This window comes from Canis lupus, chromosome 6 (genome assembly GCF_003254725.2).
Source record: "Canis lupus dingo isolate Sandy chromosome 6, ASM325472v2, whole genome shotgun sequence".
Taxonomy (NCBI): Eukaryota; Metazoa; Chordata; class Mammalia; order Carnivora; family Canidae; genus Canis; species Canis lupus.
The window spans coordinates 9,994,127-10,016,941 of NC_064248.1; the positions used below are offsets into that span (position 1 = coordinate 9,994,127).

The 22,815-nt window shown below is 49.9% G+C and overlaps 3 protein-coding genes across 19 annotated transcripts in view; 2 read left to right on the top strand and 1 right to left on the bottom strand.

Moving 5' to 3' along the window:
• PTCD1 (pentatricopeptide repeat domain 1) overlaps positions 1-4,961 on the top strand; it is a 43,901-nt gene extending 38,940 nt beyond the window's left edge. For 5 of the 10 annotated variants that reach the window (XM_025426133.3, XM_049110805.1, XM_025426136.3 and 2 more), the window contains exons 9-10: positions 1,273-1,447; positions 4,435-4,961. In XM_025426133.3, coding sequence (XP_025281918.1) covers positions 1,273-1,447; positions 4,435-4,460 — 201 coding nt within the window. In that variant the 3' untranslated portion in view covers positions 4,461-4,961. Of the gene's footprint in view, positions 1-1,272; positions 2,380-4,427 lie in introns of those variants that run through there. The other 5 variants (XM_049110809.1, XM_049110808.1, XM_035717785.2 and 2 more) reach the window with 2 other exon arrangements.
• Positions 1,896-10,639, bottom strand: BUD31 (BUD31 homolog). Of its 8 annotated transcripts, XM_049110852.1 has the most exons (8): positions 10,365-10,639; positions 9,875-10,029; positions 9,229-9,359; positions 9,026-9,107; positions 8,692-8,812; positions 4,178-4,300; positions 3,787-3,953; positions 1,896-2,137 (listed from the first exon to the last, which is right to left on the bottom strand). In XM_049110852.1, the coding sequence occupies exons 5-8, from the start codon at positions 8,783-8,785 to the stop codon at positions 2,087-2,089; spliced, it is 435 nt and encodes a 144-aa protein (XP_048966809.1). In that variant the 5' UTR covers positions 8,786-8,812; positions 9,026-9,107; positions 9,229-9,359; positions 9,875-10,029; positions 10,365-10,639; the 3' UTR covers positions 1,896-2,086. The 8 variants fall into 8 exon arrangements, with proteins under 8 accessions (XP_048966809.1, XP_025281970.1, XP_025281972.1 ...); XM_025426185.3 differs by lacking the exon at positions 9,875-10,029; XM_025426187.3 differs by lacking the exon at positions 9,875-10,029 and having other exon boundaries at positions 9,224-9,359.
• Positions 10,640-10,692: 53 nt separating this feature from the next.
• Positions 10,693-21,652, top strand: PDAP1 (PDGFA associated protein 1). Its single transcript, XM_025426183.3, has 6 exons — positions 10,693-10,842; positions 13,973-14,064; positions 15,390-15,500; positions 17,494-17,615; positions 19,729-19,880; positions 20,933-21,652. The coding sequence occupies exons 1-6, from the start codon at positions 10,830-10,832 to the stop codon at positions 20,989-20,991; spliced, it is 549 nt and encodes a 182-aa protein (XP_025281968.1). The 5' UTR covers positions 10,693-10,829; the 3' UTR covers positions 20,992-21,652.
• Positions 21,653-22,815: the final 1,163 nt, after the last annotated feature.

Below are 22,815 nucleotides of genomic sequence, written 5' to 3' on the forward strand. Positions count from 1 at the left end.
TTTATTTTTTAAAGATTTATTTATTCATTGAGAGAGAGAGGGGGGCAGAGACACAGGCAGAGGGAGAAGCAGGCTCCATGCAGGCAGCCTGACGTGGGACTCAGTGCCGGGTCTCCAGGATCTGGCCCTCAGCCAAAGGCGGCGCTAAACTGCTGAGCCACCTGGGCTGCCCAGAATCTACTTTTAATAGCCACTTCTTTCCTTATTGTTCTAAGGATAGGCTGTGGGGTTCATTTTTAGGGTCCATTGAGACCCTGTGTTGAGTGCCTCCAGAGCAGCTGCATCATGGAGGAACACCACCCCGGTATGGAGGGAGATGGGCAAGGACACACCCAGGCATGGGGTCAGGGACAGCTATGCAGGTGCAACACTCAAGTGCCATTGTGAAGGCTTAGAATTCAGGAGACAGTAGAGCGTATGCCAGGAGAGGGCATAGCTGGGCATCTTTGAGCAGTTGGTTGACTCTTGTCTTAGTGACTTTTCAGAGTTCTTTGTGTTCTGTATATTTGTCTTTTGTTCCACGTTACAAGTATCTTCTAGTTAGCAGATTTGTCTACTCCGTGGTGTGGAGTCCTCAGGGGATTTTCTCAGGTTCAATTCAGACACCAGACCACCATAGGCCTAAAGCTTACTGGATTCAGGTCACATTCATATTCCCTTAGGAAGGTGATTTATTTCTATTTGTGACCATCAGCTTTTTGTTTTACGTACTTTCAAGGCTGTATTAGGTACATACAAGTTTAGAATCATTAAATCTTTGAATACAGCTGTTTGTCATTGTGTGGTAATAGTCTTGATCTTGAAAAAAAAATAGTCTTGATCTTGGATCTCTTTGGTGTTTTTCTCTGTATTCCTTTACCAGCTTTTTTTTGGCCTCTGCTGGGCCCACCTTGTTTCCTCCTTTTCTTCTCCACTCCTGCAGACCACTGCAGCAGTGCTGAGAGGACACAGGGGAGGTACTCAGGCTGTAGAGACAGTTAGTGGCACCCAGGGATTCTAGCTTGGGGGGCTGAGGTGCCATCCCCGGGTGTAGCACAGGAGCACATATTTGGAGGGATTGTTAGATGGGAATCTGGTCTGCCCCACAGCACCTGTGTTTCTTGACAGTAAGCTACTCAGGTATCAAACAGTTCTTCTGCCCTCTCCCCTTAACCACCTAGAAGCACAAACAGCTTTCCTGAGGCTTGAGTCAGCTGCCATGGTTTGGGATTAGCTGTGGGTAGCATGCAGTGACTAATGGCTCCTCTGAAGTCCATGCTTTTCCATTTATAGTACAAAGAGAAAAACACCTACTTGGAGAAGATTGATGGCTTCCGAGCTTACTATAAGCAGTGGCTGAAATCGATGCCAGCAGAGGAAACCCCCCACCCGTGGCAGAAGTTCCGGATCAGGCCCATGGGAGACCAAGAGTCCACCACGGAGGCTGATATGGACAGAAGCCTTGGAGGCAGGTGACAGGAAGTGCTGGGGGCCTCCAGCAGAGAAGGAGCAGAGTGTGTGGTTTATAGAGCTCTACAGGAGCCCTAGGAGCCTCTCTGCATTAGGCCTATGTGTGTACTCCTGTGGCCTCAAGCCAGAGGAAGGGTGCGGCCTAGAGTAAGTGCTGCAGCATTTTTCAGGCAGTTACGAGGAGAAACACTGGGCCCAAGGTGCCTGACAAGTTCATGGCAGGTCCAAGAGCAGCTTGGTCCACCTTGGCACCCCATCTCTGGTCACATCCTTGTCTTTGGGGGGTGGGTGTCGTCCCCCATCATGGACAAGGAAAGTGAACTTGTTCACAGTCACACAGCACCAATAGGGTGCTTGAGGTCCATGGGTGACTGATCTCTAGGGCCTGGCGCTTACCCCCTGGGTTCCACAGATTGCTACCTCTGAAAGAATAAATGCAGAACCCAGAAAGTTTAAAGTTTTATTTCTACAAATCACTGATAAACACCAAAGCTTTTACATACGGAGACCATGCTCCAACTCAGGCCAGGAGCACTGCTCTGCAGGAAAAGCTGCTCCTAGGAAAGAGGGTGGCACCACGGGCAGAAACCCAAGAAGTCCAAAGTTCAGGGTGAAGAGGGGTCAGGGCCTAAGGACCTCAGCCAGAGCAGCCCCGGCAGCCGCAGTGCGTGCACTCGATGATCCGGCCCTGCAACAGAGGATAGCTGAGACACTGCACTCCTGCCACATGCCTCCCCTGCCCCACGGAACCCTCCCACCAAGGATGGCAAAGGGACATTTGCTGTCTTCAGGACTCTCCTCAGAAAGCCTTCTGCGACAGATGCAAACAGTTGCTATGGACACTGAAGCTACAACTCTATGCATTTAATTTATGCACATTCAGTGCACACACTTGCCCCATATAAAGGAATAAAACGTGAATGATTGTTATTCTGTGAAATGAGCATGACATACCCTGCAGTGAGCTGGAAGTGGGTCTGCTACTGCTCAGGGGGCTCAGTGTCAGAAGCTCAGGCCCTCTAGGCTGGGAACTTTCCTTTTTTTTTTTTTTTTTAATTTTTATTTATTTATTTATGATAGTTACAGAGAGAGAGAGAGAGAGAGAGGGAGAAGCAGGCTCCATGCACCGGGAGCCCGACGTGGGACTCGATCCCGGGACTCCAGGATCGCACCCTGGGCCAAAGGCAGGCGCCAAACCGCTGCGCCACCCAGGGATCCCTGGGAACTTTCTTATTGGGGCAGAAGATATGCACTGGAATTTAGATGGCAGAAGAGTCTTTCCCCCTGGGTCAGCTGTGCCCGGATGTTTGGCTGAGGGCCTGCCCAACAGCCAGAGGCCCCAGAGCTATGGTTTGTGTTTCTTTTCTTTTTTTTAATTTGAGGAGCAAGGCCCTTACCTAAGCAAACAAGATCAGATGGTGAAACCTAACTAAATTGAAAGCAAGCTCTATTCTGGCCACAAGGCTGGGGCAGCACCCCTAACCAAATGCCACCATAGAATCCTGGCAGGGAGCTTAGGCACTCCACCGCTTCTCCCTGCTCCCACCAGAAAACTAGCACCCAGATTCTTCCTCAGGAAGAATGTGATATCCTTGGGCCCTCATTCGATGTTCATTGCTCCCTGGCCTTAGAGATGATTCAGGGAGACAGAGTAGCCTGCTGAGCTAAAGTCCCCGGCCCAGAGCTCTATAGACTATATAACTGGTCTGCAACAGGAAGGGACCTGTGGTGAGGCACTAGTGTGAAAGGTAGCCACCTGGGAGGTGGGCAGGCTGGCCTGACTGCCCAGCTGGCCCACCATGGTCAGCCAAGGGGCCGCACTCAGAGGCCACTAAGGTGAACATTCTGGTAACTGCCTCCTTCTGCAGTTCTACTTCAGAGAGGCTTATATGCTGTAGGCTCAGTTACACATACAGCACCATGCCTGAGCTGCCCAGCTGCGGTCTAGTTTTAGAACAAAGTTCTACAGAAGCAATACAATGTAATTAATCTGAGGGAAAGAGATCTGGAGAAAAGTATCTGGGGTGAGCACAGGAGGGTAAGAATGGAAATGCCTCCCCTGACCCAGCCCTCCTCACCCCCACTTCCTATGTGAGGAAGGAATTCAGTAACTTGCCCAAGGGTGCAGTTGAGACTGGCCCCAGACCTAACAAACGATTGCTGCCAAACTGCCTAACACGGATTCTTCAGGAGAGGGACATGGCCTCCCTAGGGCATGGCCAGCAGGACACCCAGCATAATTGTGTTGAATCTCTGCCATCAACTAGGGCAGACTTCTGAACTGAAAAAGTAATCTCTAAATTCAATCATTGGACATTAGAGGGGTAGAAACGTTACCACTTCCAGCTTGCTTTTGGGGACCCGGCAAATGCAGTTCGTCCCAAAATTGGTGTCCCGTGTCTGAATGCAGCGCAGGCAGCATAAATTCTCATACCCCTGCTTTTTCCATTTTGCGATCAGGTTTTTATCAGCATAGCCTTCTTTAATACAGTATTCATATAGTTCTGTCAAAAAGGGGAAAGAGCATCAGACCATGGTATAACAAAGCTTCCCCAGCCCTGGCCCATCACTGCTCTTCATTAAAAAGAATATTTAGCCAGCCCTGACCCCTCCCCGCTTTTTTTAGTGATAAGAAAACCAACATTTACTGAGGTTGCAAGAACAAGAACCATGAAGTAAATCTGAAAGCTACTCAGGTTGGTGAGGCTGAGAGAATTTAGCTAATTACCTCTGCTTATGGCTTTCCGCTTATAAAAGAGGTCAAAAATATAGCGGGTTTTCTGGTGGTGGATCCTGAAGATAGGCCACAGAGATTCCACTTTCCTCTTTCCCTCATGAGGTTCTGTTTCAGCTGAGGAGAAAAAGGTGTGTGTTTGTCTTCTTGTGGCAGGTAGTATTCACAGGATACAGTTTTTTTTTTGGTTTGTTTTTTGTTTCTTTTTAATAACTAAGGATAAAGAATAAATCCGACCTCACACCTTCTAGGTTGGCTATCATCAAAAAGGCAGTAACAAGTACTGAAGATGTGGGAAAACTGGATCATATGCTGCTGCTGATGGAAATGTAACACGGTGCAGCCTCCCTGGAGAACAGTCTGGCCTCTTCCTCAGGAAGTTCAAGTTACTATATGCCCTAGTAGTTCTACTGCTTGGAATATATCCCAGAGAACTGAAAACACACATGCAAACAAAAACTCCTATATGAATGTGCAAGTAGCAGTATTCACAACAGCCAAAATTTGAGGCAATCCCGGTATCCATCAGCTGTTGAATGGATAAACGAAGCCCCCCATACATGGAGTATTGTTCAGCCATAAAAAGAAATGAAGGGATCCCTGGGTGGCTCAGCAATTTGGCGCCTGCCTTTGGCCCAGGGCGCAATCCTGGAGTCCTGGGATCGAGTCCCACGTTGGGCTCCCAGCATGGAGCCTGCTTCTCCCTCCTCCTGTGACTCTGCCTCTCTCTCTCTCTTTCTCATAAATAAATGAATAAATCTTAAAAAAAAAAAAAAAATGAAGTACTGGCTCCTCCTACAACACGGAGGAACTTTGAAAACATGATGCCAAATGAAAGAAACTAGTCCCCAAAGCCCACCTACTAGATGATGGTCTGCAGAGACAGAAAGACCAGTGGTTGCCTTGGACTGAGAGAGCTGGGGAGATGGCGGCGTGGGGGGGGTGTTGGGCGGGGGAGAATACTAAAGGGTGCAGGCTTTCTTCAGGAGGTAATGGTTGTCCAAATCTGAATATCCTGAACACCCTCCTTAACACTGTATAAGGGCAAATTTTATAGAATAAGACTTCTAGCTCAATAGAGCTGTTATTTTAAAAAAAGATAAAAAATAAGCCACATGATTTAAACATGATTATTTGAAGTGGCAATTCTCTTTCTGTTAGCAGTTATAAGTTGATCTTTGTCTACCATCTCCACTCAGTTTTTAGAGCAGAGGAGAAAGGTGAGGAGTGGTCAAGAAAGCTACCTCCATTTCTCCACCTTTGGGGCCATTCTATTACTTAGGAAATAGAATTCACAAATGGGATTCTGTGATCCTCAGGGCAGGCACTGAGGACCGAGCCAGTGCACAGTGCATGCTTGCTATAGCTCAGGCCCTGCTCTGGGCACCGGAGGTCCTGCAGCGGGGCAAGCAGAGCATCACTGGAGCTGCGTTCCAGGGCAGGGAAGTGCATTAGCACCTGGAGGTAAGTGGGGAAGGCCACAGAGAAGAAGAAAATACAGAAGTGGGGACTGACCTTTTATACAGGTGATCAAAGAAGGCACAAGGGGACATCTGATGAGAGTCTTTAAGGAACCAAGGGGGGAGGCTTGTTGAGTGAAACAGGTGAAGGGTGTTACAGGTATAAGCTTCCAGTTAGAAGTCCTATGGATGGTGACTACAGTTCACAATGTAGTATTGTGTATGTGTGAGTTCCTAAGAGAGTAGATCTTAAAAGTTCTCACAGGAAAAAAAAATTGAGGTAACAGGCGTTAAGTTATTAATCTCATAAAATATATACGTCAAGTCACAGGTTTGATGTTAAGCATATCTCAAAGGGGAGGGGGGGGCAAACATGCTTATAAGGCAGAGTGAACAGCAATGCAAAGGCCCATGCAAAGGCCCGGAGACAGGACTACTTGGGGATCAAGGAACAGCAGCTAGGGGTAGGAGGTAAGGGAGAGGTAGAAGGTAGAGCTAAAGAGGGAACTGCGAGAGAGTATTTGACCTGGAAAGCCACAGAATGACTGGTTTTGCTCTGAAGAGGAGGTGAACCACTGGAGGGTCCTGAGCAGACAGTGATCTGACCCTCCCCCGACTGCCCTGTGGAGAAGACTGTAGAGAGAAGCAGAAAGCTACTGCAGTTCCAAGTGAGAAGTCAGGGTAGCTTGGGCCAGGTGGTAGGATTTAAAAGCAATCAAAATTTAGACTGATGGATTTTCTAACATTTCTCTATGGGTAATTTAAAATACACACAAAACAGCAGAGTGGACTGCCACATTCCTATCACACAGTTTCATCAATTACTAACATTCAGCTATTGTTATTTTATTTGATTCTCCCCATTTTTGAGGGTGGAGAATTAGAATATTTTAAAATTATCTCACATCAAGTATCGCATTCATAATATGTATTATCTCTAACATATCAAAGATTTTTAAAAAGGTCTATAATGCCAGTATCACACACAGCGAAACCAACCATTACTCCTTACTAGCACCCATACTCTGTCCCTATTCAGTTTTCATGGAGTGCCTCAAAACACTTATTGACAGCTGTGTCTGAATTAAGGCCCAAACAACATCAGATGTATTTTGTTGATTTGTCTCATTCATCTGTAACAAACCTTCCCTCTTCATTCTGCCACTCTTCTTAGGAATCTGGATGTCGGGATCCCTGGGTGGCGCAGCGGTTTAGCGCCTGCCTTTGGCCCAGGGCGCGATCCTGGAGACCTGGGATCGAATCCCACATCGGGCTCCTGGTGCATGGAGCCTGCTTCTCCCTCTGCCTATGTCTCTGCCTCTCTCTCTCTCTCTGTGTGACTATCATAAATAAATAAAAATTAAAAAAAAAAAAAAAGGAATCTGGATGTCTTAGGTGGTTGGATAGGAAGAAAGGAAGAGAGGAGTCAAGGACGGCTCCATGGTTTGTGGCCTCAGAAGGGAAACAACTCTGGGGTGGGCGAGTGATTCGGTTCTGGAAATGGTAAGTTTGAGACGTCCAAATGGGGCCATTCAACAGGCAGCTGGTATAGTCTCCTATTTAGGCTAGAGAAGACATCAGATCACCTGGGTTGAGTACTGAAAGGCAGTGGCTGCATAAGCTGCTGAGGGAAGGGCATGGTTCTCCTTAGGCTGGAGCTGGAAGCAGAGCCTCCCTCCTTGTGCCTTTGTTGTTTCTTGATCTTTTAAACATAGCAGCATTCTCATTCTATCTTTCTTTCTTTCTTTCTTTCTATCTATCTATCTATCTATCTATCTATGTATCTATGTATCTATGTATCTATTTATTTATTTATTATGATATATATATAGAGAGAGAGAGAGGCAGAGACACAGGCAGAGGGAGAAGCAGGCTCCATGCACCAGGAGCCCAACGTGGGATTCAATCCCAGGTCTCCGGGATCACACCCTGGGCCAAAGGCAGGCGCCAAACCGCTGCGCCACCCAGGGATCCCTGCACTCTCATTTTTAAAATCCCTTTTAGGCCCATTTTCATAAGACCATGTGAACATTCTTGTTGTTTTGTACAGGTTCACACACAAAGTGGAATGCATTTTTCAATGGGTGATGCAGAGTCCTGCCATGTTTGAGGGAAGGAAGAGAAGCTAGAAGTAGGGGCATCATGGTATAGACTACATTTAGGTTTTTGCTGCTTTGCTAATGCCAAGAACTTTAAAAGAAATGTCCCATTAACTTCAAAACCTTGGCAACAATTATTTTTAAGTGTTATTCTTTAAAAAAAATCTAGTTAAATGTTCATTATGCAAGTGTTTATGCTTCATTTTCAACTAATTCAAAGTCCTTACAAAAGTAGTTATTTAGGGGTGCCTGGGTGGTGGCTCAGTCAATTGAGCATCCAACTCTTGATTTCTGTTCAGGTCATTATCTCGGGATCCTGAGATCAAGCCCAAGCACCTCTCCCATCCCTGCTCTTTTAAAACAATGAAAAGAAAATAATCCAGTAAGTTCGTCATGTAAGGCCAACAGATGCTTGTGGCTTCAGATAAGAGTTCTAAAAACATGCTACACTGATTCATCAAGTTCAGGATCATACAGCATTTTGAAGGAACTGAAGATAGTACATTTTGGAAAACTAGTAGACTATGCAAAAACAAAATGATAAAAACAGTGTCAGAGACCTGCAAGGAAAATCTGGACTACGTTGTTTCTGAAAATGTGAAAATGAAAAAGGACAGGATTTTCCAAGTAAACGTAAGATCCTAAATATGTACCTAACCCAAAACAGTCGATGATTATAGGTAGACTATTTGATCTTTATTCTCTAAGGCTTTTATATTAAGTTGGCTCCAAAACGTTTTTGGAGACCTTTTCATTAGTGCCATCCTACTTCCCAGAACTCCTAATATTCCTGAGTTAGTAAGCAAACAAAACAGGTCAGTGCCCAGAAGCCACAGTGGTGCTGACTGGCTCTTCCCATATGATACTTGCATTTATGCCTGGTCCCTGGAGACATCTGAGCCTGTGACCCTTAGATGCAGCTCACCCAGTTAGGAACTACCCCACTCACCTTCTCTCATCTTTTGATCTAATTCATCCAGTGTTGGCTCGATCAACTCCCAACCATCTGGGGGAGCTTTCCGGCTTCTTTTGACTTTAGGCATTTTTCTCACAAGATAATTTGCAAAGATCTGGGAGGGAAAATTAAATGGATTGGTTTCTGAACCTAAGATCCCCAAAAGCCTTCACTAGCCACTATTTTGGTGCACATTCACTTCCCTAAATCTGTTTCCTCATCTGTAAAATCTGCATAGAGGGCCATCGTGAAGATCTCATTAAAATTATATGGAATATGCTTGTATTAAATATGTTTAGTAAATTTTTGTTGTTATCATTAACATCACCTATGAGCCTGGCCTTGGACTGGATGTTGGGAACATAGAACAAACCATAAGACATAACTTCTGTCGTTGGGAAAGTGAAATTCTAGCAAGAAAACAAAATGAAAAGGTAATTACAATACAGTGTGAGAAGGTCTATGGTTGGGAGAGCAGAGAGAATGAGGGCTTAAAAGGGAAAAAGATGGTGTAAAGCCAAAGTACCTTACCGTCTGCTTCCCAAGAATGTAACAGAAAGACCTCTGGTCTCTTCAGTTACAGGCTTAGGTTCTTGTCCAGCTCTACCAATTACTCTGTGACTTTGGGGAGGTCACATTCCCTTTCTGGTCCTCAGTCTTGTCTATAAAATGAGGGCAGTGAATTAGCTGGATTGCCAAAAAGTCTTTTAAACCCAAGAAAAATGTTATATAAAGGCAAGTCATATAAAGCCCATCCAGTACAAATCTAAATGAAACGTATTTCAAACCACATTGCATTTCCTAATTGGCACAGAGGATTCAGGTTAATTACCTACCTCCTACTTTGAAGCATAGCAGATTCCTCTCTCCCAAACTCAATCAGTCCGTCCCTTCCGTGGAGTGCCTGACTCCGAGTTTACAAAGCGCCCCCCTCCCCCAGTCCTTTCATCAATTCTCCATTAACAACCTTACAGTTAAGGAATAAAATTTCTAGGGGTAGAGTCAGGGTCACACAGCTGAGGACTACCTGAGTATGGTTCTGACTAGGGGGCTCCTGACTTCCAAACCAGTGGTCTTTGCACGTGTCTCTCCAGCGCTGAAGCTAGAGATGGACAGAATCTGGACCCTGCCCAAATGCGCGCACGGGCTGAGAAGACAAAGATACGGGATGACCAACATGCTATGATCCAGCGAAATTCGAGAGCCTGGTCCATCTGGGGGCCAGAGAACAGCCCAGGGGAAGTAATAGGCAGGAAGCAACTGGATCAAGAGGTGGCAGGCGGAATAAGAGGTGGCAGCGCTCAGAAGAAACGAGTGGAAAGGCGTTCAGAGCTAGGGAAGGAAAACGTTACGGTCGGAATAACAGGAAAGGCTCCCTAGAGACGACGGCATCTAGGCTAGGTTTACAAAAGAACAAAGAGCATTTACACAGAAAACGTTCTCTGCAAAGAAAGCAGCGGGAGGAGGGGGAGCCTAGAAGCAGAAGAACCTTCAAATCTCCCATACCCTGGGCAAAACGAACGAGGCACCACCTCCTCTGACCTCCCGCTCCAGGGGCCCGAAACTGCCCCTGGCCAGCCGCTCAGATCGCTTCTGGCCCGGTGCAGACCTCCGATCCCTGGCCCTAGCTGTTACCAAGGTACTGGAGGACACAGAAAAACGCTCACCTGAACCACCGTCACCGTCAGCCGCCACTTCGCTACCGACGGCTTCCGCTTCCCAGGCGATCTCTCCAGGCTGAGGTCCTCGCGGAGCCGCTCCCCACCTCGCGCCGAGATTGCGTCATCCTAGGTATCCGCAGTTCTGCCTGTAGAGAATTTTACAGCCGCTATTGCGTTTTGCCCTCACATCCCGCGGGGAGACCGGCAGGCTCACGCGTCTCCCCAGGGCGGGGGGACTGGAGGCACTGTTGCCTGGGCAGCGCCCGGGCGAGCCTGGACTCAGGCGACCCGCGGGACAGTCTCCGTGAGCCGGCTTCCCTGAGGTCCCCGGTACTCGGGGGCACGGCGGCGACGGCGGCGGCGCGCTGAAGAAAACTGGGCCGGGCGGAAGAAGTCGAGCCCGAGGCATTTCCGGTTCCGGTGTCAGTTCGAGGCGCCGCCGCCGCCGCCGCCGCAGCCGCCGGAGCCGCGATGCCTAAAGGAGGTGAGGGGCGAGTGCGCGTGGCTTGTGGGCCTCGAGGGGCCGCCCGAGTCCGGCTCCTCTTGTTCATTCAGCCCGCGGGTGTCTCGGACAGCGGCGCAGAGGGAGGACGTCCGCGCCGGCTGAGGGCCAGGTGTGGGCCTCGACGCCCAATTGTCCGGATGGAAAAACTGAGGACCGGAGTGGCCACGAGCTACTCCTCCGGGGGTCTTAGGAGAAGACTCGGGGGCCTCCGGCTCCTCGCCGGCACGGAAGGCCGGATCTAGGGCGCGCTTCTGCTGGCCTGGGGGACCTGGAGTTCCCTCCCCTTGTAGGCTTGCCGGGGACTGAGTCACCGCGTCCCGCGCCTGTGCCGGGGCTCGTCTGCCTTGCGCGTAAAACGTGGGCCCTCCCGAGCTCTGGGCGAGCCGGGCCTGCCTCGTGAGAGAACTTGGTGTTCTGGCGCCTGGCGGACCTAGCTTTGACTGCCCCTGTTCGGCAGCGGCTGCGTGTGTGCCTCTGAGCCAGGCGCTTCATCTCCCTGTGTTTCGGTTTTCTCATTTGCAAACCGGGTTTGTGATTGTAGCTACCTCATAGTACGGATGGGAGACTTAAACTAGGTGATCCACGTGGAGTGCGCGGCACAGCGCCGGGCCATCGTTAAGTGTCCGCTAAGCACTATTTGTAGGGTTTGGTCAGTTTCTTGTCCAAGAAGACCGAGGATCCACGGTAGACAGTCCTTCATTCTCTTTCCCCTAAGAGTCAGAAGTTCTTGACTTGAAGTCTAGCTGTGTCACTGTCTAACCCTGTGGCCTTGAACAGATTATTTAATTCCACTCTGTTTTTCTCATCTGGAGCACTTGGCTAATAACCCTTAGCTTGGAGAGCTGGAGAAAGAGGTCATTAAAAAAAAAAAAAAAATAGAGCACTCAGAGTGCCTGGCTAACTCCTGGCACAGAACATATGTTCGGTTAATAGCGGTAGCTCATGTGTCATGTTGGTTAAGCTGCTTCAGCCACAGGAAATCTTGGGAGTTTTTTTCAAACCTAAATGACTTCCTGATTTTACTTGCAGAGATATTGGGGTTTACAGAGTCGAATCCATTTAAACCTACCTCCCTACTGATTTCATCTGTGGAATCAGTCTCTTCCATTTTTCTCGATCTTGGTCCTGCAAAAGGAGGGTGCTAAATGAACCCTCTGGTTCCAGAATTCTGGCTTTTAAAGTCCTACTTCACAGATAGTTTGAGCCAAGGTTAGAGGTTACAGTTAGAAAATGCTGAATATCTTGGTTAAATGACTTGGCCTTTGGCTTGTGAAAAGCTTTTATGGGCAGATGAGATTTGCATTTCTTGCTTGTGTTGATTTACTTCAAAAACTAAAGAAAAGATATATATTTTTTTAACTACAAAATTCCCCTAGAGAAAAGGATGCACTCTTGTTTCCAGTAAGTTACTGTGAATCACTTTTAAAGGCAGAAGGAGCTTCTGACAGAAGTTATGGTAGGCTAAACTAAGGTCAGTATCCCCTAGGCAGGTGTGCGGGATGAGAGCCTATAGTAGCCAGTATTGAGTTGTTACTACTTCTTGGAAAACTAAGAGGGCAAGAAAGGGTGTTAGGTTTTTTCTTTTTTTTAATGGCAAGCTTGGTATCACACAATAGGACTTTCATGAGCATAAACAGAGACACCCATGGGAACCCGGGTAGTTATTAAAAATGGGTGGTGTGGTCTTTAGCAGCCAATTATGGCTCTGCAGCTGCTGTCTAGGAACTAAGGAGGAGGTTGGTATCTCTGCTGCTGTCTCTGGAGTCCAGAGAAGCTCTGGCTGTCTAATTACAGATTCTCTGTGCTCAGTGAAACACTCACTGGAAATCAACTGGGCCGAAGCTTCCAGTAGAAGTGGGAATGGATTGAGGCCACAACCACCCAGCATCCTCCAGGACCAGCAGACACAGGTGCCACCCTGCTGTAAAACTGGCTGATGGCTTTAAGTCAGCCTCTTGTCTTGGCTCAAGAGGCTTGGACTGTAAAACTGATACTCTTAGATGAGCTTTAATCACTAGTCACATTTTTAACTCTTAGAAGGTAGTTGGTTTTATTTTCAACTTTAAATTTGTCAGCTATGTTTCTCACTTCAAGCTCAAGAAAGTTCTCAGTAGGTTATTAGGGTCTTTTTTCTAGCATGCCACTTAGGTGAATGTGAAATATTTTATTGTATTCTCTGACATTTACAGTGAATCACTGATGAGGCTAGTGCCTTTGTTGTTTTCTTTTTGTCAAAATACTCTATCCGAAAAGTAACAAACATGGCACAAACCTAGCGTATGTTTCTGTAGTGCTTATCCAGTGCCAGGCACTGTTCCAACAGACGTATGTATGTTAAGTTCATTCCCGTGACAACTGTAGGAGGTAAGGATACAGATGGAGAAACTGAGACTCAAAGGTTATGTACCTGCCCAAAGCTAGTAAGTGGTGCAGCTGAGATTTGAATCTTCAGTGACTTGTCTGTAAAACGAGACCAGCTGTGACTCCCTATAGGTTTATTCTGAGGATCAAATAAGTGCATGGCTGTGACCGAACATTTGCCAAGTAAAAACCACTGTAGTGACAGCAGGGGCATAAGTGTTATATGTTTTTTACTGCATTTTTGTCCACTGTGTTTGGAATCCTTTTTTTTTTTTTTTTTTAAGATTTTTTATTTATTCATGAGGGAGACAGAGGCAGAGGGAGAAGTAGGCTCCCCTCAGGGAGCCTGATGCGGGACTGGATCTCAGACCCCAGGATCAGGCCCTGAGCCGATGGCAGACGCTCAGCCACTGAGCCAGCCAGGCATCCCACTGTGTTTGGATTCTAAGGAACCATGGGATTTGGCCAGTTCTGATATGCAGTGTGCCCTCCTCCATATCCTTCCCTCAGAGCTGTGTTTGTAGGAACCTACATCCAGCATACAGTTTGGAGCTGCCTCAGGTTGTCACACGTTGCCTCTTTTGTCCCTTTGAACATATGAAAGTAGGAAAGTATAGGTTTGGGTGGTGCTTGGTGAGGGGGAGGGGAGGTCTCTGCTTCTGTGCATCAGGACACAGCCCCCTGGGGCTCAGGGCCATCAAGGAAGCCTATTCCCTTCCACCTTCCTAAATTGCTAATCCTTGTGCAGGGAGAAAGGGAGGCCACAAAGGCCGGGCAAGGCAGTACACAAGCCCTGAGGAGATCGACGCACAGCTCCAGGCTGAGAAGCAGAAGGCCAGGGTGAGTACATGCCTGTCGAGGCCACTCCAGTGGCCCAGGGTGATTCCCTGCCTCTTTGGCATTCAGAGAGGCCAGGCAAGGACCACCTATTCCTAAGAAGCAGCCAGCACCTGAGGTTTGGGATTGGGGATGGGGCATGGGCGGCAGGCAAGTATCCCAGAACAACCAATGACTGAAAAGAAGAGCCATCTTCTGATTGAATCGATTAGAACTTTGTTCTTTTAGCAGTGATTGCCTTAGTGGGTCTCTGTTCTTGGTCCTGTGTGCCTGCTTTCTGGAAGCTGTCCTTCTGCCAGGCTCAGCCCATCCATAGCTCAGGTTCCCAGCAGGCCCCATTTGTTTGTAGCCATGCCAGACTGCTTGCCAGACCCAGCGTGACATGATGCCCTGCCTTCCCACACCCCTAGCAGGCAAAGTACTATTCCTTTCTCCAGACCTTGCTGAACGTCGCCTCCTCTGTGACTCTCACTGATGCTATTCACCCTTCCCCCTCTAGTCTGAGCTTAATACTTTACTCTATTCCTGCAGTGTTTTTTACAGCCTGTTGTCAGGAAATAGAATGTTTCCATCATCACTCACATCCACATCCCTGACCATACCATTAGATCCTTGCATGGATAAGGGCTGAAAAGAGTTCAGTCAGACCTGATGAGTGACACTGCTGTGGAGTGCCTGGGAGTTCCTAGAAGGGGAGGGGCCATAACCGACTGGGAGAGGGCAAGAGGGCTTGATGGAGTTGCTGGCAGCTAAGCAGGACCTTGGAGAATGTGTGGGCAAGTGCAAGGAGGGGGAAGGACCTACTGTTTTTGTTAGGAATATTTTTGGTGGGGAAGCAAGAAGGGTGGAAGGAAGCGACATGTTGGGTGTTGTCTTAGGAAGCCAACACAGCAAGGCCTCTGCATGGGCAGGTTGGAGTGGCTGGCCTACCATTGACTGTGGGAGTGGAGAGCAGGGGAGGACTTGTCCAGAAAAGCGAGTATGATTTGGCAGCTGCATGTGGCAGCTGGGGAAGCAGAAGGGGAGCTGAGCAGGACTGTGGTTTTCAGCCCCACAGCTGAGTTCTTCTGAGTCTGGGAGATGAACTTCTCATCCAGGATGGACTGTGGGAATGGTTTTTAGACTGTGGAGCTGAATAGATAGGCTGCCTCTGACCCAGGTCCCCAACTAGGGGCCGGGGTCCCAGAGTCGGACCCTTGTCATACTTGGCCCCAGCCTTCTGGGGCTTAATTTTTCTGGGTCCACAGACTAGAGGTGGTGGGAGCAGGGGTCACAGTCTAGGGGGTTTGTGCATTTTTGATTTTGCAGGTTGTCCATTTCTGAAACAGGAAGAAGAGGAACAAGGAGAAGAAGGTGGAGATGGGGCTGCAGGTGACCCCAAAAAGGAGAAGAAATCTCTAGACTCAGATGAGAGTGAAGATGAGGAAGATGATTACCAGGTACTGTGTTTGGTGGAGGCCTGAGACTTGGCCTCATTCAGTCAGCAAATGTTTATCAGGTGCCTGTTGATGACCGTTTCCAGTGGTAGATGCAGATAGAGTCCTTGCTCTTAAGGGGGTTACTTTCTTTTTATTTATTTATTTTTTTTTTTAAGATTTTACTTATTTGCTTAAGAGAGAGAACATGAGCCAGCAGGAGGGGCAGAGGGAGAGGGAGAAGCAAGCTCCCTGCTGAGCAGGGAGCCTGATGCAGGGCTTGATTCCAGGACTCCAGGATCATGACCTGAGCTGAAGGCAGATGCTTAGCAAACTGAGCCACCCAGGTGCCCCAAGGGGGCAGTTACAGACAAAAAAGAAGTAAACGAACAGCATAATTTCAAGTAGTGGCAGGTATCATGAATAAGATGAACTGTGATTATGGGTACTTGAAATAGTGTGTGGTGAGGAGGTAGCTTTTAAACTGAGATCTGAAAAACAGGGTGGAGTCAGGTGTGTGAAAATTGTCGTGCAGCACAGACCGGGTGGCTGGATTTGCAAGCACAGAGGCCCCGGGGTGGGAACAGGAACAGGAGGCCAATCAGGGATGTACCTTGGTGGATACAGAGTGGCTTGGGATGAAGGAGAAGTTGGCAAGGGTAGCTTCCATGTGGCACTTGAAAGGGTTTGGGTTTCACTGTTGTGGGTAGGAGGCCGATGGTGGAGGCCTTGAAGTTGGAGAGAGAGATGACTAGATTTGCTTTTGTTTACTTATTTATGGTTTTATTTATTTGAGAGGGTGAGAAAGAGCATGAGCCAGAGGAGGGGCAGAGAAGTGGACTCCCCATTGAGCACGAGCCAGATGTCGGGCTCAATCCCAAGTTTGGGATCATGACCTGAGCTGAGGGCAGATGCTTAACTGACTGAGCCCCCCAGGTGCTCCCCAGATTTGCTTTTAAAAGGCGGTTTTGGCTTCTCTGGAAAGAGTTCATGGTAGGGTGTTGAGGATATAAGCAGGGAAATGGCAGCCAGTCTCTAGACAAATTGTGGCTTGTGTTGAGGTGGGTGGTGGCAATGGCAGTGGAAACAAGTGGGCAGATTCACACCACATTTTAGAGTTGGGCTCTTTGTGGGTTGCGGAGGGTTGGGTTTGGGGGTTGAGGGAAGGGGGCATGAGGCTGTGGCATAAAGGATGGTCAGGAAGGGGCAGGGTGAGTGAGGCACATTCACTTTGTGCTCTCAGTGGAATGTGGAGCCTCCTAGTGGAGGCGTTTCTAGGTAGCTGGATTGTATGTTGGTGTCTGGAGCTCTGTCAGATTAGCTGAGGTTTGGAAGCTGTCTCCCTCCGGTCATTTAAAGAGAAAAGTTGGGGTTAACAAGGACTGATGCTTGGACCCAACCTGCTACATTGAGGACTTGTGCTCTTGCTGAACTTGCCCTAAGGGAAATGGGAAGTTCAGGTTTCCCGACCCTGTAGATTGTGATCTCATGGCTCCTTCTCACATCACCCCCCTCCTATCAGTTGGGATGGCTAGGAATGGGAATTGGTCCTGAGGATGTCCTCGGCCTCGCCTGCCCTGCCCTGGGGATCCAGTGGTGCTCGTTGCAGTCAGCTGTGAGATTCCATGGAAAACTTTTCGGGGCTGAGCTTGAAGTGGAGATATAGTGCTCTGTGTTGAGAGCTCGTGAGTTGGGCTTAGGTTCTCAGCTCATCTACTATCCGCTTCCTGGTTCACCTTAGGCAAATTATTTAGTCCTGTGTCTCTGTTCGTCCCCTGTGGTTGCTGGGACTTGGCCTAGCTTGGGTTCTAGTCCTGTGCACTCGCTGTCCTTGTACCTCCTAGGCTGGTGAAGACTCCTCTTAAGTGCTATTCCTCCTGTGAAGTTCAGGCCAAGAATCATGTTGGGTAGAGCAAGAGTTTGTCCCCATCCAGGCGGGCTGTTGGGAGATGGCATGGCCCTCAGAGGCTCTGCAGGACCAAACTTCTCCAACAGCCAGCTTCTTGTCCTATCTTAGCAAAAGCGCAAAGGCGTGGAGGGACTCATCGACATCGAGAACCCTAACCGGGTGGCACAGACAACCAAAAAGGTCACACAACTGGACCTGGATGGGCCCAAGGAGCTTTCAAGGAGAGAACGGTAATCTCTGCTCCTAGGCCTTGGGACCTGGGCACAAGGGCAGGGGCCTGGCCTGTGGGGTGGGGCGGGGGTTAGGGGCTTGGGGGGAAATGGCTGAGGCGCCCAATTCCCCTGCCTTCACCTCTTGGGCTCTGAGGTTCCTAGTAGCTGAGTGGGGGCTCCAACTAGAGCATTTACTTTATTTCATCTCATTCCCCAAAGGTTCTATAGAAGCTTTGCCAAAAACACAAAACAAAAATAATTTTTTTTTCACCAATGGGAACACAGCAGGGAAAAACAGAACAGCAGGGAAAAACAGAACAGCAGATTCAGACCCGAGTGTTGTTTTTGAAGTAATGGCCAGGGATATGGAGGGTTATGCTACAGTCCTTCCTCCAGAGCACCACACTCCAGGGACTCTTCCCTTATCCAGCCTGAGCTAACCATTCCTGGCCTGCATTCTTCTCTGGTGTCACTGCCATGAGAGGGGGGCAGGTGGGAGAAGGCAGCCCAGTGAACACTGCTGGCTGCCCCAGCGCTCTCTCAGTCCCAGCTGGAAATAGAGCTGCAGAGAGCCTCTTCTTGGTTTGTGCGAGGATCCCAGTCCAGTGCTGAAATGCCCTGCACACGGCCATTCCCAGACAAGTAGTGCCCCAACTTTGGATGGCCACCAGCTGACATCAGGGGCCCTCCAAGAGGTTGAAGCCTTCTAGGGAAAGCTGCCCAGTTTTTTTTCTTTCTGAGCTGCTAGTATTTAAGTCCACCTTCCTGTGCTAACCCCATGACGGCTGAGGGGGTCTATGAATACCCCACAAGGAAGACTCATGAGCTCCAGGTACCTCTCCGGTAGCTTCTGTCTCACCAGTAAAAAGGAGATCTTGTTGTCACCCCCACTTATTGAGGTTGCAGAGTGAAAACCATAAAGGTCAGCATCCTGCCCTGGGACTTAGCCTTCACTGAGGGAGCCTTGCAGAGACTTTGGGTAGCCTTGCTCATCAGTCATTCTAGATGCCTCCAGGGCACACCACTCAAAACCACTACCACCACCCCACCCACACCCCACCCCCTACTCCGCCCACCCAGGTTTGGATCTCTTCTGCTCAGCCTAGAGGCTCCTGGCTCTGCGTCTACCTCCCAGGGTAGGATCTGCTGAGCTAAGAGGTATTTTAGTCTCTTCTCTAGCAAGTGTCTTGTCCAGTCTCCTGTCCAGAGTCTCCTGGGTAAGACATCTGCTTATCTAACTTTCTGTGGGTGGCTTTCTCTCCTGTCTGGCCAGGCCCCATGCTTTGTTTCTTATTACCCAATGCTGTGTGCCGTGAAGGCCTCTGGGGGGGCAAGTCCCTCTCCCAGGCCCCTGCTAGACAGGGCTTCCCTGCCCCCTCCAATATATGGCTCTTCCAGGAACCTGGTATAGATGGGACCATCCAACACCACAGTGAAAAAGCGTGCCCACTCCAGAATCTCAGGCTTGGGAGGAATATCCTCAGAGGAAAGAAATGACCCATCACCTCTTTCTCTACCTACTGGGTTGGTGACTGATGCCTATGGGAGTCTAGCTGTTGTTCCCACACCCTCCTCAATGGGTGCTCACCCCCTTGAGAACAGCCTCTTGCACATCTGAACTGCCCTGATTGAGAATGTGCCATGTTCTCTTGACCTGAGATTGGGTGGGTGTGATTCCCATCTGGGCTACTTGATCCACTCCCTTCTCTACCCCCCATAGAATGTGGTTTCCAGTGCTTTCCTCCTCCTGCTCATCTTTGGATATAGTGTTCACTTGGTTTTTGATCCCCCTTTCTCATTGTGGACACCAGACCATAGTCAGCACCCCTTTCCCCACAATGCAGATGTTGTTCACTCTGTGCTGAGCTCACCCCCATCCTGTGTTATCTGGAGAAGCTGGTGCACCAGTTGAACTTCCTCTAGCCCCTTGAGTCTGTACACCAGAGTCTAGGCTGTGCCTCTGCCTGTTTGTTTGGTGAGTGCCCAACACAGAGGGGACACACACAGCCAGGGCACCCTCCTCCACTTGAGCCCCAGGCCCAAGTACTTGGCTTTTCATCTGGCTCCCGCATCCAACTCAGCCGGTTATGGTGGGGAAGATGTTCCCTGTGACACCATTTTATCCAAACAGAGAAGAAATCGAGAAGCAGAAAGCAAAAGAGCGTTACATGAAAATGCATTTAGCTGGGAAGACAGAGCAAGCCAAAGCTGACCTTGCCCGGCTGGCAATCATCCGGAAACAGCGGGAAGAGGCTGCCAGGAAGAAAGAAGAAGAGAGGAAAGGTAAGTCCTGAGCCCTGGTGCAGCTGCCTGAATCTGGTTCTGGGCAAGCCACCAAACCCTGCACTTCAGTGTCCTCATTGTGCCATGGCATGGGCTTGGGTTGTTGGGTAGAGGCCCAGCCTGTGTGTATATGCAAGTGCCTTTCTCATGTCAAGGGGTGGTGGGCGTTTGTGCCCACCATGTCCCAGGGTGCTGGGAGGGTCCAGCAGCAGCCGGGAGTTGGATAAGGGTTTGAATCTAAGCAGAGCACTGTCCACAGCATCTGATGGAAGCCTCAGGGATACAGCTAGGTCTGACCCTCAAGGACCTGCTAAGGTATCTGGTGCCTTGTGCAGTGGGGAGAGCTGCCTCAGGTAACCGCTGTCCATCTGAGGGGCTTGAGAGGGTGGGACAGGGGCAGGCTGGACCTCACAGTGCAGACCTGGGTGAAATCTGGCCCAGCTGTCCCTCCTCCCCGATGCTCTCCCTCCAGTGGGGTCAAAGGTTGGCAGTGGGGGCTGTGGGATTTGGTCTGGTTTATAAGTCGAATGCTTATGACCTTCTGTCTCCTGGTCTCATACACTCTATACATGGGGGGACCACGAGAGCCCTTAGGGATCTGCTGTCCTGCCTCCTCGCTAATTCACAAGGTAGCCAAGGCCCAGAAGGGGAAATCAGCTGCCCCAGGGTTGTCACTGCATTGGAGATAGCCTGCTCTCCCAGCTTCCCACCGGAAGCTCTCGCTTCACAAACCCTAAACCCTTTGAACGTTGCTGCTTATTGGAGGCTGCAGCACCTACAGGGAGAAGGTGTAATTGCAGGGTCCTGCCTGGGGGTGGGGTTAGAGATTTCTCTCTGCCCTGTAGATTGTGCGTTGGTGCCCCTGTCGGGCGCAGTGGCGCCCCCAGGAACCCTCTTCTCCCTGGGTCTGTTCCTCTTCTGCCAGCTGAGCCAGTTGCCCAGAATGTTTTCTGAGGTCTTTGAGCCCTACAGTGCTGTGCTCCGGGGGTGTGTGTGTGGTGGGGGGAAGGGTGGTTTTGTGCTAACACCTGCCCTTCCCTTCCCACCCTCAGCAAAGGATGATGCGACTTTGTCGGGAAAACGAATGCAGTCGCTGTCCCTGAATAAGTAGCACGGCCTGCGGGAGGAGGCACCGGGGATCCGGCCACGCTGCCAGGCCCTCTGCCGAGTCTCACCTGCCCCACCCTGGCGCCGCCACAGCAGCCCCTCACGGCAAGGAACCCCTGCAGCCTGGGGTCTCCTCTTCACCTTGGCACAGAAATCATTTGGGGGGATGGTAGGGAGGGCTGGGGGGAGGGGGCGGCTGCTATCTTTGAGACAGAAAGACGCGGGAGAGCGTTTCATATGTAACCATTCGGGTGTTTTTGCTGTTTTTAGAATTCAGAACTCTCGTTGGGGGTGCCTGGGAGGTGGGGTGAGAGGAGCTTCCATTTGTCCCATAGGTTGCACGGTAGGGGGTGGTTGTGTGTGGGGCAGCTGCTGACAAGTTTGCAACAACCAGCCCTAGTCTGTGTTGCCTGGGTGCTCACTGAGAGGGGCTGTTGTCTGGGAGCCCATGCCCCTGGGTCTCTGAGGGTCATGGCTTGTCTCCAGCCAGTCCGTTCTGCCCTTCCCTGCCCCATCCCCACCCTTCTGGCCAGAGCTCGGGCCCATTCTTAACCCTACCCATTGATCATTTCAAGAAACCTCTGTTTACTGTGCAGCACCCAGGCAAAACATGCTCCACAAGTCCAACTTGTATATTTGGCAGATTAAACTTGACATTATCGTAATCTTTGTTCTGTGATCCGTTTGGGGGCACTTTGTGCCTGGGCCCTTTCCACCCAGGAGGGCACGGGTTTGCTTTCAGGTCCATCTCCACATGGTTCAGGCAGCACCCAGCAGGACATGAGGACTGGTCCCTGGGCATCTGAGCCAGGAGAGACCTCAGGATACAGAGTTAGCCCCTCCCTTCATTTAACCCAAGTATGGTGGATCTGGAGCCCGAGTGGCTTGCGACCCGTCCATGCTCCATAGCAACCTGGCAGTAGCACCATACCTCCCCGTCCTGCCCTCCAGGGGCCCCCAGCCTTAACAGTCTCAGAATTTCAGTGCTGGGAGGAAGTGTCCTGACACCCAGCATGGCTGCCAGGCATTACCTCATGCCATCCTTACCTCCCTGGATGGTGGGGATGGCGGCAGGGAAACTGAGGTTTGGCACAATCGTGTGAACCACCTGCAGGCTTGGCCACTGTGCCTGTCCCTTCTCCTGCACCCCTTCATGAGGGGCACTCTGCCTTGTGAACACCAGCATCCTTTATATACGGTTCTGAGAGGTCAGTAACTGGTGCCAAGCAGGGGTTTGCCCTGAGGTCAAAAAGCGGGATTGAGTGGCAGAGATGGAACTGGACCCCTGACTTCCAGTGACTCCTGCCACACACATTCCCTGGGTGTGACCTCGCTGGAGCCTCAGAAGGGATACAAAAACTGCCCGCAGCTGCAGCTGGTGGAAAGCCCCTGACCCTGGACCTGAGGAGCAGGACCCCCATCAGAGGTTTGCCAGAGCACCGTCCCCTCCCCTCACCCCTTGGAGGTCATGCCACAGCTCAGTTTCAGGTCTGTACCGAGAAAAAGAGGTTCTCTGAGAAGATGAACAAGAAGGTGGTAGCTGTTTGGCAAGATTCACGGACAGAGCACCCAGTCCTTGGCTCCAGGGGCTGCCAGCAAGCAGAACTAGAGCCACACGGGGTGGTAAGGAGGCATCTTCTAATATGCTGGAAGCTGGAGATTTGCGATAATGGCTGGCATGGAGAGGCCGTGTTTGGCCTGGGTCACCAGGGCTCCCGGGGTGCCCAGGACTTGTCCTCGTCTTGTTGGACCTTTGTGTGAGACCAGAGCCAAGGACTTCCCTGATGTCTGCAGGCTGACGAGTGGTTGTACAGATCTCACCTGTGTA

Excerpts from the sequence above, each read along its gene's own strand:
- BUD31 (XM_025426188.3), bottom strand. The coding sequence starts at position 8,785 with ATGCCTAAAGTCAAAAGAAGCCGGAAAGCTCCCCCAGATGGTTGGGAG. Across the intron at positions 4,301-8,691 it reads AGATCAAAAGATGAGAGAAG|CTGAAACAGAACCTCATGAG; the intron begins GTGAGTGGGGTA and ends TTTTCTCCTCAG. Across the intron at positions 2,138-3,786 it reads CCAAAAGCAAGCTGGAAGTG|GGCCGGATCATCGAGTGCAC; the intron begins GTAACGTTTCTA and ends CCTCTGTTGCAG.
- PDAP1 (XM_025426183.3), top strand. Across the intron at positions 15,501-17,493 it reads ATGAGGAAGATGATTACCAG|CAAAAGCGCAAAGGCGTGGA; the intron begins GTACTGTGTTTG and ends GTCCTATCTTAG. Across the intron at positions 19,881-20,932 it reads GAAAGAAGAAGAGAGGAAAG|CAAAGGATGATGCGACTTTG; the intron begins GTAAGTCCTGAG and ends TCCCACCCTCAG.